This window comes from Helianthus annuus, chromosome 14 (genome assembly GCF_002127325.2).
Source record: "Helianthus annuus cultivar XRQ/B chromosome 14, HanXRQr2.0-SUNRISE, whole genome shotgun sequence".
NCBI lineage: Eukaryota > Viridiplantae > Streptophyta > Magnoliopsida > Asterales > Asteraceae > Helianthus > Helianthus annuus.
Genome location: NC_035446.2, coordinates 144359372 through 144379060, shown reverse-complemented (window position 1 = coordinate 144379060; position 19689 = coordinate 144359372). Strand labels below are relative to the sequence as shown.

Genomic DNA, 19689 nt, shown 5'->3' with positions numbered 1-19689 from the left:
TTAATCTATATATAATCTAAAATTTAGTTACATGTTCTATTTTAAAATCAACATTTATGATGTTTTAAATGCAATACTTAAATTAATATTGATTAAAATAATATATTACAAAATCATAAGTCCGCCTCCATCCACCTTATTCCTTTTAATTAGGGTTCTCTCAACCTCTGAAGCTGTGGAATCGATCACACCATTTCAAGGAACTCCTTTGGGTGTTCAGCCTACGGTGAACGGTTGGTGTCGGCTGCCAGAGATGGAGACTTCGGTGGTGTGGTGCGCTCGGGACTCGGGAGGCCAGAAGAGGGTTTGAAACGTAGGTAATTCTGTTCTTGCCAATTATTAGTGTTTTGTGTGTATTGGTTGAATTTGTTTGTTGATTGGTGATTAGGGTATATTAGAAACAGATTTGTAAATTGGATTATTATTTGTTTGGAATCTGTACTATAAACTGATGATTTTAACTTGAAATAACAATAGTGGTAATTTTGAATTGGATCCTTGTGTTTTTAGTGAAGTGTATTGATTTGATTTTGGGATTCTTTTTGGTTTTATTTAGAAACAATTTTTGTTGCATAAAGACTTCACTTTTGTATATGTTTATGTGTAATTGAATATGTATTTTGGTTGGTGATTAGGGTTTGTTAGAAACAGAGTTGTAAAGCGGATTATAATTTGTTTGAAATTGCAATAATTAGTTTAAATGCATGATGCATGCTCACATCCAAAACATCCCACAATGATGACATGATAATTTGGTTTGATACTGAATTGAGTTAGGTAGTAATTTACTAAAGCAGATGGTGTGATCTTGATGTTTCTTGAAATGGGTTCTTTTGCTTTTTTTTTTTAAATAAAGTTTATTGATATGATTTTGGTTTTTTTTTTTTTTTTTGTTTTTTGCAGAAAGTTTGGTTGGATAAAGGCACAGGAAAAGCTTGTGTTTTGATATCTTCCAATGGATTAGCGATAACTGGGATTGACGATCGTAGATACTGGAGTTGGATTTCTACATAGGAATCCAGGTGAAAGTCTACATCTATATTCTAAACATCTTCACACATGTAAATTCACTATAATTCTCCGATCTGCACATGTGTACGAAGTTTGTTATGAGGAAGAGAGAGCAAAATAAAAGTAGAGAAATTAGTTAATTAGGTAAGGAAATCATTTAATCTTTTTATAAATATACCAACTTTTATTTCACTTTAAAAGAAATGAATGGTTTAGATTTGTTCTAGCAATTCTGCTTTCAACCCCGCCTTTTGGTTTAAAAAGTGTCGATCAGGGGCAAAAAGGCGTGCCCCTGTGTAGTTTTGGGTCAAAGTTTGGTCAAAGCTACGGTGCGTTGAAGGTTCATATGTAAAAGTTACTTAATCGATGAAGAAGTTATGAACTGTTTACTTGATAAATAGGTATATATATGTAAAATAGATGAGAGATATGCTACTAATATATAAGGCTTATTTGGTAGTTTTTTATGCAGATTCCGTTCAGTTGCTTATCTCTAACAAATTTGGTGGTTTGAAGTTGATGGTGAGGTCGAGTTTCCTTTTCCTTGTGGGACCTACACCCTCTACTTCCGCCTACAACTTGGGCGGTCAGGCAGGCGGTTTGGGCGGCGTGTCTGCAACTCCGACCATGTTCATGGTTGGGATATAAAACCTGTGAAATTTCAGCTTTCAACTTCAAATGGGTATGGCTCTAAACATTTTCTATGTAACGGACGCGATTGGAAACCCGGTATTACTTGGACATTATTGCTTGATAATGGAGCTGATGTTAGTTCAGAAGCCGAAAAGCAACGAGTGATCATGTGTTTAAAAGCCACGGTTGAAAGAAGGGCACCCGAGGGTGTGCGTCTCGAGCTATTCAAACCCGACAAACCCAGACTGTTGGCCCAAGTGACACGAACGTTTATAGAAAACGCGATGAACGTAGCACAGGCCGAGATATCTACAACAATGGGTATGGCTCTAAACATTTTCTATGTAACGGACGCGATTGGAAACCCGGTATTACTTGGACATTATTGCTTGATAATGGAGCTGATGTTAATTCTAGGAATTATTATGGTCAGGTAATCATTCTTCGGTTTCGAAATCGACATGGACATCCAATATTAGCTCCGAAGATATGCTGACCGAAGTTCTGTCGTATTTCACGCAACCATCAATACCGGAGAAGACGGAGCGTATCTGGTACTTATTCAGCCTTCATAGTTCATATTATCATACAATTTAAAAAAAAATATGAAATGGTTTTTGTTTATTTTGCTAAAATTGTTTTTTTTTCATTTTTTCAGGAATTTTATATCAGACATATAGATGGAAGCCCGATTAGTTCAGAAGCCGAAAAGCAACGAGTGATCATGTGTTTAAAAGCCGCGGTTGAAAGAAGGGCACCCGAGGGTGTGCGTCTCGAGCTATTCAAACCCGACAAACCCGGGCTGTTGGCCCAAGTGACACGAACGTTTAGAGAAAACGCGATGAACGTAACACAGGCCGAGATATCTACAACAATGGGTATGGCTCTAAACATTTTCTATGTAACAGACGCGATTGGAAACCCGGTATTACTTGGACATTATTGCTTGATAATGGAGCTGATGTTAATTCTAGGAATTATTGTGGTTATGCTGTTTTTTTTTTTGGTGTTTTGTGGTTTTAGATTGTTGCATTGCTGCTTGATAATGGAGCTGATGTTAATTCTAAGAATTATTGTGGTTAGGTAATCATTCTTCGGTTTCAAAATCGACATGGACATCCAATATTAGCTCCGAAGATATGCTGACCGAAGTTCTGTCGTATTTCACGCAACCATCAATACCGGAGAAGACGGAGCGTATGTGGTACTTATTCAGCCTTCATAGTTCATATTATCATACATTTTTTAAAAAAATATGAAATGGGTTTTGCTTATTTTGCTAAAATTGTTTTTTTTTTCATTTTTTCAGGAATTACCAAACGATTTTCAAATAATATTTTAACCAATTAACTCATCCATTTTATTTAATAATATAGGTTTATATATATATATATATATATATATATATATATATATATATATAGACTTCTCATATTCAGATTCCATAACATCAAAATATATGTTATCATCATTTATTATTATTATTATTATTATTATTATTATTATTATTATTATTATTATTTGTTATCATTGATGCAATTAGATGTGCGAGCAACTTTACACCTGATGACTTCTCATATTCAGATCCTATAACATTTTTGCATTTAAACTTTCATTAAAATGAAAACTGCCACAGGTCATCCCAAGAGCCTACTTATCGTGTCTCTATAAATACACAGCCACATTCAAGCATCCTCCCTTTCATTATGCAACCTGTGACTGAATATCGGAAGACACCTGCCAACATGAAGAAAACCACTGTTGTGCTAACTGTTCAGAAAGTTTGGTGACTCTTGAAGAAATATTACACCATGGTCGAGAAAATAAGAAACACGCGGTATTTAAGTTAAATCATTAGTTTATGTTTTTTCCCCTATTTATACATGCCAAATAGCTAAATGGAATGAATTGAACTTCAACGAGCTTGAATTGCAGTTCATAAATGGGAATTTACTTGAACGGAGTTACATTCTATCAACTTTTTAGTACAAAAAAATGGAATATGAACTACTAATATATACATCATCCAGGTTAAAGTTCTGCCTAACATTTCCTTTCTTATTTTCACAGCCCTACTTATGAAGGTTCTGATTCAAATGGTTCTGTGGGTAGCGCTCCAGGTGAAAGGTATGTATTTAGCCTATAAGCATATACGTTTTACACATCATATCCATTTGTGTTGTGTTTAAGTAAATGTTCAAAATTGAATATTTGTCGCTATTTCACTACTTGAACGAAGTTACATTCTATCAAATTTTTAGTACAAAATAATGGCATATGAGCTACTAATATATACATCATCCAAGTTAAAGTTCTGCCTAACATTTCCTTTTTTTATTTCCCAGCCCTACTTATGAAGGTTCTTATTCAGATGGTTCTGTGGGTAGCGCTCCAGGTGAAAGGTATATATTTTGCCTATAAGCATATAGATATTTGATTTGTGTCACACCCCGATTTCCACGTGTATCACCGGTGGGCCCGGTGGGGATTACCGTGACGTAGTTGGAGACATCATAGTCAAACCACACAATATAATAATGCACAGCGGAAGCATAAAGATAATTATATTCAACTATTGTTCGTAATATCAAATGTATTACAAATAGTCGAAAGGTATCCACAGGGGATCAAATAATAATATCGAAAAGTATTGTTCAACAGACTTTGACATCTAAAGCTTGCAAGACTTGAATAATGATGCCTGGAGTAGCCAGCCTATTACGTATAGCACCTGCACTTAATCTTTTTGGAAAAATACGTCAGTTTACACTGGTAAATACACTCAACTGACTCATTTTGGAAAATGATTGAAAATTTATTTGAATGCACATGGCACAAAATATCTTTTGATTAAAATACCCAGAGGCAAGATTAATCTTTTTATAACTTGGGACAATCATAGTTATGATCTTGTATACAGTTTTACATGTTCGTTGTACGTTCAGGGCCCGATATAGAAACCGAGTCAAGATTAACAGACACGTCACAAGTATAGGCCCACTGAGCGTGAGATACCGTTTCCCTTATGCAACTGTCAGGTGTATGCCTACACCCCGTGCATAAGACGTGACCATTTTATAATACAATGATGTCAAGGATATCCGGGACATGGTCATTAACCCCTAAAGGCTTTTATTTCAAACAATACAGATCAAACCGGGTTACCTCAATAACTTAATCACAATCCGATTAAATATTCAATACCCGACCAAGCGGTATTATTATACCGTATCCCAAGCCCGTATAGGGAAATAAGTTAAGAGTATTTACCTGAGCTAGCTCCTGTCTTAAATAGCAAGAATAATAACTCAGCCGTATATTCTAATCAGTAGTCGCAAGTACTTTTACTGGGTTCCTAATCTGGAACGAAGGTTTTATCAACCTATTAGAATCCTAACGGGTCTTTATAATAGCCGTAGCTTAGACCGGTCAGTTTCAAAGGAATATATACGGTAATCGCGTGAAAGGCGAAAACCGGGAACAAGTGGTGATTTCGCCCAAACAAGTTCGAAGACTTGTTTTATATGGGTCTTACATTCACACTCTGGATTTTGGGGTCAAAACAATATGGTTTGACCCGCATCGGCTAATTCATGTAAACTAGTTACGTACGCCGAACCGTACGCGCAAAAGGCGCATCGGGTAACCGTAAGAGTCTTACGCTTGTTTCCTAAGTTAATATGCCTTAAAGAGGTTGTGGTATCAGTAGGATACCTTCCGTAATGCCCGTAACGAGTTTTTGTCCTTTATACGCCCCGTAGGGGTTTTTCGGTCATTTTAAAGATTCTTAAAGGGGTTTATGAGTTCTACAGGGAATCTGAGTTTCCCGACCAGTTTATAAAGTCTAAAATACTTTATTTATTATTTAAAATCAGTAGCAACTGGAATCGGGTCAAAAGACCTTATAGAACTCAAGTTACGGCCCAAAAGGGTATATTCGGTATTTACCGAACCGTAGCCATAACCGTAGGTTATGAGCAGGGTAAAAATGATTAAAAATTTTTAAAAATCCCCAAATATTATTTTACAACAGTAGGTAAAAGTTTTGGGGACGAAATCTTGGTTTAGGTAGGCGTTATGCTAAATGCGCTATTTAATTACCAAAGTTCCGAAATTTGCGCCATTTGGCATAACTCCTATTCTGGACCTCGGATTGACATGAAATTTTAGGGACATGCTTAGAAATCAGTAACCAAGGTCATGATCCGTTCACATGTCCGAAAACCTCGTTTAAATTTATAAAGGGCGTTACGGTCAACTTTTAGGCAATTAGCGGAAATGCGTAAAAGACTCGGACAAACAATGAACCGGTCACAGAGGGTTATACCATCATGTAACCTGGTCCTAAGAGAGTCCTAAGGCATATCTATACCTCACTAAAACGGGTCAGAACTGAAGTCAATGCAAAAGTCAAACTTTTGCGACATTCGGCTCCGAACCGGTTCAATATAGCAAATGGTCGATTCAAACGAGCGCAAACAAGTTTATATACTTAATATCATGTTTTATGAGTGTCTAAACAGGTTTCATAGCATATACATTACAGATTATGCAAGATTCGCCAAAACGACATTCTGTTGACTTTTTTAGGTGCACGTTTGACTCGACATTTGACATGGTTAGAGTGGTGATCAGGGGAAACCCTTTTAGGGGTTTATTACCCACATAAATACCAACTCATAACTACTTTTGATCCGCAATAAGACTGAGCCATTACGGATTTATTTTGAAGTCAAACCGTAGTTACGACGGTTTGGTTTCAAGTAGTTATCTAAGCATAAATCAAACTACAAAGGATCTAGACGACTGACAGAAGTTGGGTCTTGCTTAGAGTATACAGAGAAATGCTTGAGAGCCTTTAGAATGACCAGAGGAGTGTGTTTTGAGTTGTGTGTTGGTTATGAACCAAACATGCCCTTTTATAGTAAGGTTTCACAACAAATTTTGACACACAAGTCCCCCAACTAACCCCAACCTTCCAACATGTGTCCCTAGTGTTTAGGAGTTGTTTAGGGGTCACTTTGAAGGTTTAAATGCAGGTCATGGCTTTTAGAAGGCTGAACAGCTAAGTTAAGCATGTTTCTGCATCTGGGCGCCTGACGCGGCCCGCATGGGGGAACCATGCACCTTGTACGCGGGTCGCCTGGTTTTTAAAATCATGCGCGTATCTTAGGGGGCTCGCGGCCCGCCTTCACTTACCCCAAATCTCAACGCGGGTCGCGAGAGGGTGGTTTTTCAAGGCTTTTAAATCTTTTGAAACGATTACGAGAATCTGGTAATTAATAACGAAATCTTTCGTAATCATTAACCTGACCTTTCGGGTTTTAAAGGGGTAACTTGAATATTTTATAATCATGACTAAATCTTGGTAATAATGATAAAATCTTTAGTAATAAATAATGAAATCTTTAGTAATCATCAACTTGACCTTTCGGGTTTTGAAGGGGTAACTTGAATCTTTTATAATCATGATCAGAATCTTTGTTATTAATAACCTGACCTTTCGGAACCGAAGGGGCAACTTTGCGATTTGGCCCTTGGTTATTTACAACTAAGGGCCTCGTGTTATTTATATGTATTATTCGGCCCCTTGGTTATTTTCAATATTATTAGAAAGGTTTTAACCTTTATTATTGACGCTTTTTACCCCTCGCATACGGATTTGATCATAACTTTCTCGTTTTAAAACGGAACTTCGCGAAATTTATATATTAAATTCTAGTGAGCGTATTTTACTGTTACGAAGCCTCGGGTTCGTTAAATGGTCACTCAGAGGTATAATTAAACATGTTGACACGTTTAACCCCTATAGCTTGTAATCTCTCACTTTCTTTCGCGTTTCGTTTCCGTACGATCCATGATTTATCCGTTTGAAGGTACGAGCATCATTTAGGGATACTATAAAGTATATTACCCTTGATTGACATTTATAATCCTCGAATTTACATATGTTCAAGGTTTGTCAATTTTAGTCCTTCAATGCCACGTGTAAACTTAGGACACGTGTCGGCACATTATTGGACGCAAAAATTTCGAGGTGTTACATCCTCACCCCCTTAAAATAAATCTCGACCCGAGATTTACTCAAATAATTTGGGGTATTTTTTCTTTCATCGTGGATTCAACTTCCCACGTATTTTCGGGATCTCTCCGGGCATCCCATTTAACCTTTACTATAGGCACATGTTTTCTTCTAAGCTTCTTCACCTGTCGGTCTTTAATTGACAAGGCTTTACCACAAACTTCAAGTTCTCATTTATACGTTCATCAGTATGAGGTATCATCAATGATCCATCGGTGAAGCATTTCTTTAGATTGCAGATGCGGAGCACATTGTGAACTCCATTGAGCTCTTCCGGTAAGTTCGACTCATAGGCGTCGGACCCGACACATTTGGTAACATTGAAAGGTCCTATGTATCTCGGGCTTAGCTTGCCTTTCTTCCAAACCGCATCACTCCAATTAATGATTCTGGGTCTACGTACTCTTCTGCCTATCTCGGGCAGACTTGAGTTGGCCTCGAGTCTGGACAATCTTGTCCGTTATTTCGAAGGCTATTTCTGGTCCTGATAGTTGGACCTTTACAACATCCGTCCAACAAACAGGCGATCTATACTTACTACCGTATATGCCTCGAAAGGCGCAGCCTTTATGCTGGTACGGCAGTTATTGTTGTAGGAGAATTCGATTAGTGGTAGGTCTCATATTAATGATGCAGTCCTAAACGGGATATGCATCTTAACCCTTCTCACCTTTCGGGAGATAAACAGGATAATCTTAGAAAGAGATAATCGAGATACAGGGAGACTACAGAGACTTTCCATATTTCAGGCTCCTGTTCCTTCATTATTATTTGTGTTAATACGTGATATGTTTATGTTATAAGTCCATGAATTCCTTATTTCGGAACGCTTTACTTGGACAATATTATGGATATCTTCTTTGAATACTACTAGTCGATATTTGTATAATATGATCATTGGGGTAGTTCCGGGGTTCCATGTATTAACTTCCATACTGATCAGGCATGGAAATAATCTATGGGACATGCCAGTATACGCCAATCCTCATATGGTACTTTTATCAAACATAGTTTGGCATTCGTAGGTGATAGAAAAACAATGAGAAATAATAACATATGTTGTCGTACTCTATTGCGAAGAAAGAGTACTTTTAGATTTTTCGGAAGGATTCTTATGAATTTTCCATCCGTAGGTTTTTACATTATGCTAAATATATAGGGTTTTATGAAACGTTTGTAAAAAGCTTGCTATATTTATTGTTTATGAAGGATTTATTGGTATCTGATTCAAAATAAAACTTTTGGCATTTAAATTTATGGTAAAGGTTAGGGAAAGTACTCCAGATTTCTAATGCCATTAAAACAATTTATTAGTTGCAAACCAACAACTGTCACTCTTTATCTAGATGGCCTTAATATATACTAACCATGGTATTTATAGACCATATAGGTTAATATAGTACTAACATTCTCAATGAACGTTATTTAATATATATATATATATATATATATATATATATATATATATTCATTATGTTTAGTCTAGGTCATGAAAGACCATAAACGGCATTTAAGGTTCGGCCGAATTCATCATTTTCTTGACAGGGGATCAAAACGTCACTTCTGTCTTTATTATATTGATGAATTTTTGGACAGCTCAAAAGTCTGCCACGAGGATATCAGAACAGAGTGATTTTTAATAGATACAACATCGATCTAAGATTTGTTGGAGCGTTTTCTTAGGTACAAATGACAAATTCCTATCTCATATCAAATGATTGAGATCCTAAACATGCGGAGTCAATAGTTCTCAACAAATATGATCTCTTATGGAATTATATGTGCCAGTAGTAACTATTTTCTTCATATCCGTTTGATAAGAAAGGTACCCGCTGTATCCTTATAATACTGCACCATCTTCTGGCCGTTCATTCCGAAGACTCATGCGTTTGTTCTTTTGGCTTCTTCGGGTTTCTTCTGATTCTTAGGGCAGTTGGTCTTGACATGCCCCCTCTCGTTACAACCGTAACAGGTTGCATCTTTTAGCTTTTCGCAATCCAGGGTTTTATGTTCCTGTGATTTGCAAATTCCACAAGGTAGGGGCTGAGATTCGAATCTGCATTTCCCGAGGTGGTATTTCCTACAGGTTTCGCACTTGGTCTTCTCAACCGACTGCTGACTGTCTCTTTTTAACCCGGAACTCTTCCTATCGGAGCGACGAGAATTCTCATCCTCCCTTTTCTCTTTCCATTTTCAGAGGCCTTGGCAGCCATGCCTCTGACTATATCAAGTGTAAGAGATAGCGACAGGTCTGCCGCTGACCTGAACGTAGCAGGCCTTGAGGCCTTAACACTGGCCTTGATTTCTGGGGCTAAACCCCCAATGAAGCGAGCAATCCTCTTTGGTTCCGGTGTTACTAGGTAAGGAACCAGTCTGGACAGTGTATTGAAATTGGTGAGGTACGCTTGACAATCTAAATTTGTCATAACCAAGGATATAAAGCCAGCTTCAATTTTCTCAACTTCATGTTGAGGACAGTAATTCTCTTCGATAAGAGTAACGAACTGATCCCAAGTCATGTTGTACAAAGGGATTTTCCCGGTGGCTTGAATCAACGACCGCCACCAGGCTAAGGCCTCACCCTTAAATGATTGCGACACGAACTTGACCACATCCCTCTCAGCGCATCCGCTGATGTCCACAACCGTATCCATTTCATCTAACCATGTCATACAATCTACAGCTCCATTCTCCCCAGTGAAATCCCAGGGTTTACATGAAACAAAGTACTTGTAGGAGCAACCCTTATCATGGGGTCCTTGATTCAGTATGATCTGTTGAGACGGATCGCTGTGATTATTAGAAGAGTGACGCTCGTCATCTTCCTTCTTGGGTTCATCCTTCTTGGAAGGAGGCTTCGAATGTGGTATAGATAGGGTCCTACTACGAGTCCCACTATACTCTTCGTACTGCCGCTCTAAGGCCTTCTTAACTGCGTCGTCTACCAACGCTTTTAGTTCAGCACCCGTTAAATTAATTCGGGCGTTATCATTGTTCTCCATTGGGTGGCTATTAATTTTATCTGAGCCAGCCATTTAATTGAACTGTTACATAAAACAAGGACAATAGGTTACTTGGGAGCTTATTATGGAATTGTCTTTTATGGCAATTCATTAACCATGGTAACGGAGACCATATTTGGTTAATTTATTAATCACATTTGTTTAGGATTTGTATTATAACTTAACCTAATTATAAAAAACAATAACAGTTTTACTAGTGGCACGGAAGGCCTAGTCACATGGACGGTTTAATTTATGAGTCATGATTTCAGAGAATCAAGGTATTAAGGTTTGAATCGCATTCAGTACCTTCTCTTGACAGGGAGTTGTAGACTTCAACTGTCTTTTGTCTTTTAGGACAATAGGTATAGCCCGTGGGCATTTCCCTTCTGAGGGATGGTTATAATATGATCATCTTCTCAGATGCTATTAGTCGAGATCGTATGGATCCTACCGATTATTTTGCTTGGACCTGGTCCAACACTTTTAGACAGGAGGTCACAGACCACCACTGTCATTGTCTTATCGGACAACAAGTTTAGCCCGTAGGCACTTCATCACTATCGGATGTTTATAATGTGATCATCTTATAGGATGACACAAGCCGTGATTTCTAAATCACTAGGCCAGATAAGAAAATTGGAAGAATCCAATATAAGGATGACTGTTGTGATTTTCCCGAATCACATTTGTCAATAGTGTTAACACGTGCTTAGGTGTTAACAAGGATCTGAATCCCTTGAGTAGGTTTCACCATCTTGGCCGTGTAGGCTAGGTCTCACCTTTAAGATTCTTTTTAAACTGCATACTGGCAGGGAAAAGAGGGATGTTTATATTATTCAGGATTTTTATCATAAATCCTAATTTAATATTATATAATTATGGCACAAGAGACCAAGTCACAGGGACAACTTTATATTATCAACCTTGATTTTGTAGAATTAAGGTATTTAGGCCTGAACGTGTTCTTGCCTTTTCTTGACAGGGAGTTGTAAGTTACGACTGTCTTTATTAAAATTTCTGGCCTGGGGGCCTATCAATTAACATCTCGTAAGATGTTAAGACATATAGTCATTGCACTGATGATACGTTCAGCGGTCACAGTAATGACATGACGACATGATCAGTGCCATTAATTTAATCAACTGTCGTTCAGTGGTCATAATAATGACATGACGGCAGGATTAGCACTTAATTTAATCAACTGACGTTCAGTGGTCATAATAATGACATGACGACAGGATTTGCACTTAATTTGATCAACTGTCGTTCAGTGGTCATAATAATGACTTGACAACAGGATTTGCACTTAATTTGATCAACTGACGTTCAGTGGTCATAATAATGACATGACGGCAGGATTAGCACTTAATTTAATCAACTGTCGTTCATTGGTCATAATAATGACATGACGGCAGGATTAGCACTTAATTTGATCAACTGTCGTTCAGTGGTCATAATAATGATATGACGACAGGATTAGTACTTTAATTTAAATCAACTGTCATTCAGTGGTCATAATAATGACATGACGACAGGATTATCGTCTAGAGGGCTTTGAGCATAGCTCATCCCCTTAGGATGGGGAATTTCAAAAGATCACAATTGTTGATGTCGCAATCGGACAGTGTATTATAGCCCGTGGCACTTCCTCCTTAAGGGATGATTATTTTAATAAGGAAGGTTTGGAATAACCCAATCTAGGGATGACTTACGTGATTTTATCGAACCACGTTTGCCAGGAGTGTTAACATTTTACGGATGTAACAAGGATTTGAATCTCTTGAATAGGTCCTACCATCTTGGCCTCGTCATATAGGCTAGGTTTACCCTTGAGATTTCTTTTTAAAAATGCCTACTGGCAGGGAAGGAAGGATATTTATTTTATTTAGGATCTTATCATAAATCCTAATTTATAAGTTAATAATAGCACAATTGGCCTAGTCGCGTAGACAAGTTTAATTTATAAGCCATGATCGTCTGGGATCGAGGCATTTTGTAATAGCACAAAAGGCTTAGTCACAAGGACATATATAATTTATAAGCTATGATTTCAGAGAATCACAGCATGAAGGTATTCTGGCACAATAGGCCTAGTCACTAGGACATTTATACCTTATAAGCTAGGATTTCAGAGAATCAAAGCCTTGAGGTTTGAACCTAGTTCATTACCTTTTTCTGACAGGGAGTCATAGACTACCACTGCCCTTGTGTTTTATATGACAATTTGTATGGCCTGTAGGCTCTACACCACTAATGGATGTTTTAATAAGTTTGGCCCGTAGGCACTACATCACTAATGGATGTTTTAATAAGTTTGGCCCGTAGGCACTACATCACCAATGGATGTTTTAATAAGTTTGGCCCGTAGGCACTACATCACCAATGGATGTTTTAATAAGTTTGGCCCGTAGGCACTACATCACTAATGGATGTTTTAATAAGTTTGGCCCGTAGGCACTACATCACCAATGGATGTTTTAATAAGTTTGGCCCGTAGGCACTACATCACTAATGGATGTTTTAATAAGTTTGGCCCGTAGGCACTACACCACTAATGGATGTTTTAATAAGTGATCATCTTTATTGATGACTTAACCCATGATTTATGAATCATTTATTTGGGTTTTGAAATCCTTTAAAGGATTATTGTATAAGAATGACGTGTGCGATTTTAACGAATCACATCTGCCATGATTTGTTAACATGCTTACATAGGTTAACAGCGAATCTGAATCTTTTAATTAGGTCGTACCATCATGACCGGATCTTAAAAGACACCAGGCTAGGTTTCACCCCCTTAAGATTCTTTATTTAGGCAGATCAAATAAAAGGAAAGGTTTTGATTTATTTAATATTTCTTATTTAGAATGAAAGTCTAAACTTAATCATTCCATTATATAAAAGTGGAAGTATAAAGTTGCCCTAAGCGGGACTTGAAAATAATAATGTTGTCCTCGAAGGGACTGAAAGGTAAATATGTTCTTATAAAGACTTATTAAGGAAACGATCTTCAGCAAGGGGAGTTTCTTCTTTATTCATTTCCTGAATGCTTTCTCCTTGGTTGCACGTTTCATCCTGGTCGCGGTACGAAGCTCAGCAGTTCAAGACTCTGGATGTGGAGACTTCCTATTACAGCTCCTTCGCTTGGCGACGTATAAAAATTTGGAAGCAAAATTTCCATATCAGAATTTAGAACATTCCTATGTTAAGTCTAGACTCAAGTATGTGCAATTGTGTCATTGAGATTAAACACATAAGGATAGTGTTTAATTCACTCAATGTTGGCTCTGATACCAACCTGTCACACCCCGATTTCCACGTGTATCACCGGTGGGCCCGGTGGGGATTACCGTGACGTAGTTGGAGACATCATAGTCAAACCACACAATATAATAATGCACAGCGGAAGCATAAAGATAATTATATTCAACTATTGTTCGTAATATCAAATGTATTACAAATAGTCGAAAGGTATCCACAGGGGATCAAATAATAATATCGAAAAGTATTGTTCAACAGACTTTGACATCTAAAGCTTGCAAGACTTGAATAATGATGCCTGGAGTAGCCAGCCTATTACGTATAGCACCTGCACTTAATCTTTTTGGAAAAATACGTCAGTTTACACTGGTAAATACACTCAACTGACTCATTTTGGAAAATGATTGAAAATTTATTTGAATGCACATGGCACAAAATATCTTTTGATTAAAATACCCAGAGGCAAGATTAATCTTTTTATAACTTGGGACAATCATAGTTATGATCTTGTATACAGTTTTACATGTTCGTTGTACGTTCAGGGCCCGATATAGAAACCGAGTCAAGATTAACAGACACGTCACAAGTATAGGCCCACTGAGCGTGAGATACCGTTTCCCTTATGCAACTGTCAGGTGTATGCCTACACCCCGTGCATAAGACGTGACCATTTTATAATACAATGATGTCAAGGATATCCGGGACATGGTCATTAACCCCTAAAGGCTTTTATTTCAAACAATACAGATCAAACCGGGTTACCTCAATAACTTAATCACAATCCGATTAAATATTCAATACCCGACCAAGCGGTATTATTATACCGTATCCCAAGCCCGTATAGGGAAATAAGTTAAGAGTATTTACCTGAGCTAGCTCCTGTCTTAAATAGCAAGAATAATAACTCAGCCGTATATTCTAATCAGTAGTCGCAAGTACTTTTACTGGGTTCCTAATCTGGAACGAAGGTTTTATCAACCTATTAGAATCCTAACGGGTCTTTATAATAGCCGTAGCTTAGACCGGTCAGTTTCAAAGGAATATATACGGTAATCGCGTGAAAGGCGAAAACCGGGAACAAGTGGTGATTTCGCCCAAACAAGTTCGAAGACTTGTTTTATATGGGTCTTACATTCACACTCTGGATTTTGGGGTCAAAACAATATGGTTTGACCCGCATCGGCTAATTCATGTAAACTAGTTACGTACGCCGAACCGTACGCGCAAAAGGCGCATCGGGTAACCGTAAGAGTCTTACGCTTGTTTCCTAAGTTAATATGCCTTAAAGAGGTTGTGGTATCAGTAGGATACCTTCCGTAATGCCCGTAACGAGTTTTTGTCCTTTATACGCCCCGTAGGGGTTTTTCGGTCATTTTAAAGATTCTTAAAGGGGTTTATGAGTTCTACAAGGAATCTGAGTTTCCCGACCAGTTTATAAAGTCTAAAATACTTTATTTATTATTTAAAATCAGTAGCAACTGGAATCGGGTCAAAAGACCTTATAGAACTCAAGTTACGGCCCAAAAGGGTATATTCGGTATTTACCGAACCGTAGCCATAACCGTAGGTTATGAGCAGGGTAAAAATGATTAAAAATTTTTAAAAATCCCCAAATATTATTTTACAACAGTAGGTAAAAGTTTTGGGGACGAAATCTTGGTTTAGGTAGGCGTTATGCTAAATGCGCTATTTAATTACCAAAGTTCCGAAATTTGCGCCATTTGGCATAACTCCTATTCTGGACCTCGGATTGACATGAAATTTTAGGGACATGCTTAGAAATCAGTAACCAAGGTCATGATCCGTTCACATGTCCGAAAACCTCGTTTAAATTTATAAAGGGCGTTACGGTCAACTTTTAGGCGATTAGCGGAAATGCGTAAAAGACTCGGACAAACAATGAACCGGTCACAGAGGGTTATACCATCATGTAACCTGGTCCTAAGAGAGTCCTAAGGCATATCTATACCTCACTAAAACGGGTCAGAACTGAAGTCAATGCAAAAGTCAAACTTTTGCGACATTCGGCTCCGAACCGGTTCAATATAGCAAATGGTCGATTCAAACGAGCGCAAACAAGTTTATATACTTAATATCATGTTTTATGAGTGTCTAAACAGGTTTCATAGCATATACATTACAGATTATGCAAGATTCGCCAAAACGACATTCTGTTGACTTTTTTAGGTGCACGTTTGACTCGACATTTGACATGGTTAGAGTGGTGATCAGGGGAAACCCTTTTAGGGGTTTATTACCCACATAAATACCAACTCATAACTACTTTTGATCCGCAATAAGACTGAGCCATTACGGATTTATTTTGAAGTCAAACCGTAGTTACGACGGTTTGGTTTCTAGTAGTTATCTAAGCATAAATCAAACTACAAAGGATCTAGACGACTTACAGAAGTTGGGTCTTGCTTAGAGTATACAGAGAAATGCTTGAGAGCCTTTAGAATGACCAGAGGAGTGTGTTTTGAGTTGTGTGTTGGTTATGAACCAAACATGCCCTTTTATAGTAAGGTTTCACAACAAATTTTGACACACAAGTCCCCCAACTAACCCCAACCTTCCAACATGTGTCCCTAGTGTTTAGGAGTTGTTTAGGGGTCACTTTGAAGGTTTAAATGCAGGTCATGGCTTTTAGAAGGCTGAACAGCTAAGTTAAGCATGTTTCTGCATCTGGGCGCCTGACGCGGCCCGCATGGGGGAACCATGCACCTTGTACGCGGGTCGCCTGGTTTTTAAAATCATGCGCGTATCTTAGGGGGCTCGCGGCCCGCCTTCACTTACCCCAAATCTCAACGCGGGTCGCGAGAGGGTGGTTTTTCAAGGCTTTTAAATCTTTTGAAACGATTACGAGAATCTGGTAATTAATAACGAAATCTTTCGTAATCATTAACCTGACCTTTCGGGTTTTGAAGGGGTAACTTGAATATTTTATAATCATGACTAAATCTTGGTAATAATGATAAAATCTTTAGTAATAAATAATGAAATCTTTAGTAATCATCAACTTGACCTTTCGGGTTTTGAAGGGGTAACTTGAATCTTTTATAATCATGATCAGAATCTTTGTAATTAATAACCTGACCTTTCGGAACCGAAGGGGCAACTTTGCGATTTGGCCCTTGGTTATTTACAACTAAGGGCCTCGTGTTATTTATATGTATTATTCGGCCCCTTGGTTATTTTCAATATTATTAGAAAGGTTTTAACCTTTATTATTGACGCTTTTTACCCCTCGCATACGGATTTGATCATAACTTTCTCGTTTTAAAACGGAACTTCGCGAAATTTATATATTATATTCTAGTGAGCGTATTTTACTGTTACGAAGCCTCGGGTTCGTTAAATGGTCACTCAGAGGTATAATTAAACATGTTGACACGTTTAACCCCTATAGCTTGTAATCTCTCACTTTCTTTCACGTTTCGTTTCCGTACGATCCATGATTTATCCGTTTGAAGGTACGAGCATCATTTAGGGATACTATAAAGTATATTACCCTTGATTGACATTTATAATCCTCGAATTTACATATGTTCAAGGTTTGTCAATTTTAGTCCTTCAATGCCACGTGTAAACTTAGGACACGTGTCGGCACATTATTGGACGCAAAAATTTCGAGGTGTTACAATTTGACTAGCTCATACCCGTTGCTTATGTTTACTTCCTTAAACCTGTTGTAGACAAGAAACTACTAAGGGGAACGTCGACTACATGGCCATGCATTAGCGGCAGAAGATTTGGTGAATTATTGAATAAAACCGGAAGCTTTATGAACCCCTTTAAGTTTTTTTCCTGTAATGTATGTTTTTAGACTTGGCATACATGTTTGTTCTTAAACAGATTCCGCAAACAAAGTTTCCTGTGTTATGCACGCCTTAAATTTTGTGTGGCCGGCTTATGGTACAAGCTCTTATCACGTTTTGTATGACTTCTCTTACATTGTCTTTTGGCTAATTATCTTTTATCCATACATAAACATTTTTCCCAAACGCACAACAAAATGAAGGACACTAACTGTTGGTCATGTCGTGCATCGCACGGGCCTACCCTCTAGTTAGATAAATAATAAAGTAGTATTAATCTTATCTTACTTTGAATTTCGAATAGAATGCTTCTATTTTTCTATTAAAATATTATTTTCAAATTTAAAGTGTTAATTTACGATATTTTTAGATAAAACAAATTACGTATCACGAAAACCAAACTTTTTATTAATATATTATCGTTAGGTTTTTATGATATAACTTTTTTATTATCACGAGACCAAACTTTGTATCAATATATAATCGTTAGTTTTATTATGATATAACTTTTTTATTATTATTTGGTATACAACATTAGGTTTATTCAACCTGTGTAATACACAGTGTTTTAAAAAATAACTTTTTTATTATTTACTATACTAAATTACATTTATTTAACCCTTGTATTACACAAGGTTTTTAAAGATATAACTTTTTTTTATTTGGTATATAAATTAGATTTGTTCAACCCGTACAATACACGAGTTTTTTAGGGATATATTATTTTTATTATTCAGTATATAAAATTATATTAGTAAACCCGTGTAATACACGAGTGTAACGCCCTGCTTATTTGTACTTTCCATTTATAGCAAGTCTTGTCGTATTTCTATTTTTGGCAGTCTTGTGTTCTTGTAATCGTTCTTTCTTGTAATCATTGTAAAATCCGAGACTTGGATCATAAATAAAACTCGTATTTTTTTAAATTCATGTTGTACATACTTTATACATGCTCATACATTCAATTTCGTGAAACAATTGATGCTTATTCATAATTCTTGGAAACTATGTGCTAAACTTGCAAATATGTGAAACTTATGCATAAAACGTGTTTTGATCGTAAACGATACGTAAATACAACCTTCATACGCTTAATTTACTTGGTTTATGTTCCTCATACTTGATTTGCCCTTAAACTATGTTTTTATGGCGAAAATAGTCCCTAAAACACCTAAAAACCCTAAATTGCAAACTATAGGGGCCAAAGTGCAACTTAACGAAACTTCAGCTCACCCCTTGTTTCTGGCCGCGTAGACTTACCCCTGGGTCTACGCTGTCCGCGAGCCAGGTCCCAGTTCAGACCCTTCACTTCCATTCGCGATTTTGAGCGAGATTTGAGTTGTTTTGAGTTTAAACCGGGTTTTGGGCATTAAATACACAACTAACCCAACCCTAATTCATTCCCTATATAAACCCAAGCTTCCCCAAGCCATTTTCACTTTACAAACACTGTCACAACTCTCTCAATCACTCAAAATCGTAGCTGCAAGTTCAAGTTTGGACAGAAGCATCCTTCTTCACTAAAGTGAGCATAACTCACTCATTTCTTATCCTTTTGGGCTCATTCTTTTTCCAGAACACTTGGATCGACCTTAGCTTCGATTCCCTGGGTATTTCACAGTGGATAAGTCCCTGGAACTCCGGAAAATAGGCTCCAAAGTTCACTGTTCGTTTTCTTTTGAATCAAACTTTGTTTATACTTGTTTAAACTTGGGTCTAACTCACTCAAACCCACGTCCTTATGCTTATAACCACTTCTATGGTTAGTTAAGCTTAAAAACGGGGCTGAGACATACGAAATCAGAGGTTAAACCTCACATATTTTCTGTTTTGTTTAGGGTTTTTAACCCACAAGTGATGTTCAAGCTTCAAGATTGAT

The 19689-nt window shown here is 37.3% G+C and overlaps 1 protein-coding gene and 2 long non-coding RNA genes across 15 annotated transcripts; 1 reads left to right on the top strand and 2 right to left on the bottom strand.

Moving 5' to 3' along the window:
• Positions 1–123: 123 nt before the first annotated feature.
• LOC110904117 (ACT domain-containing protein ACR8-like) lies at positions 124–17930 on the top strand. 13 transcript variants are annotated; one of them, XR_002572360.2, is made up of 11 exons: positions 133–313; positions 904–1022; positions 1484–1693; positions 1784–1965; positions 2078–2198; positions 2303–2522; positions 2728–2848; positions 3281–3481; positions 3715–3771; positions 3990–4046; positions 17688–17930. XR_002572360.2 is itself a non-coding variant. In XM_022149941.2 (6 exons), exons 3-6 carry the CDS (start codon positions 1690–1692, stop codon positions 2322–2324), a joined length of 324 nt encoding a protein of 107 aa, XP_022005633.1. In that variant the 5' UTR covers positions 133–313; positions 904–1022; positions 1484–1689; the 3' UTR covers positions 2325–2590. The 13 variants fall into 13 exon arrangements, 1 of the variants encoding a protein (XP_022005633.1); XR_002572361.2 differs by having other exon boundaries at positions 130–313; positions 1484–1965; positions 2668–2848; XR_002572363.2 differs by having other exon boundaries at positions 131–313; positions 1484–1965; positions 2728–2841.
• On the bottom strand, positions 4338–6683 carry LOC110904118. The gene is made up of 3 exons (XR_002572368.2): positions 6456–6683; positions 4915–5004; positions 4338–4386 (listed from the first exon to the last, which is right to left on the bottom strand). It is a non-coding gene; the product is annotated as an uncharacterized LOC110904118 (long non-coding RNA).
• On the bottom strand, positions 14283–16628 carry LOC110904119. The gene is made up of 3 exons (XR_002572369.2): positions 16401–16628; positions 14860–14949; positions 14283–14331 (listed from the first exon to the last, which is right to left on the bottom strand). It is a non-coding gene; the product is annotated as an uncharacterized LOC110904119 (long non-coding RNA).
• Positions 17931–19689: the final 1759 nt, after the last annotated feature.

Bases quoted from the DNA above. Each gene is read 5' to 3' on its own strand.
- LOC110904117 (XM_022149941.2), top strand. The intron at 1,966-2,077 runs GTATGGCTCTAA...TATTATGGTCAG, and splicing joins CGAGATATCTACAACAATGG to GTAATCATTCTTCGGTTTCG. The intron at 2,199-2,302 runs GTACTTATTCAG...TCATTTTTTCAG, and splicing joins GAGAAGACGGAGCGTATCTG to GAATTTTATATCAGACATAT.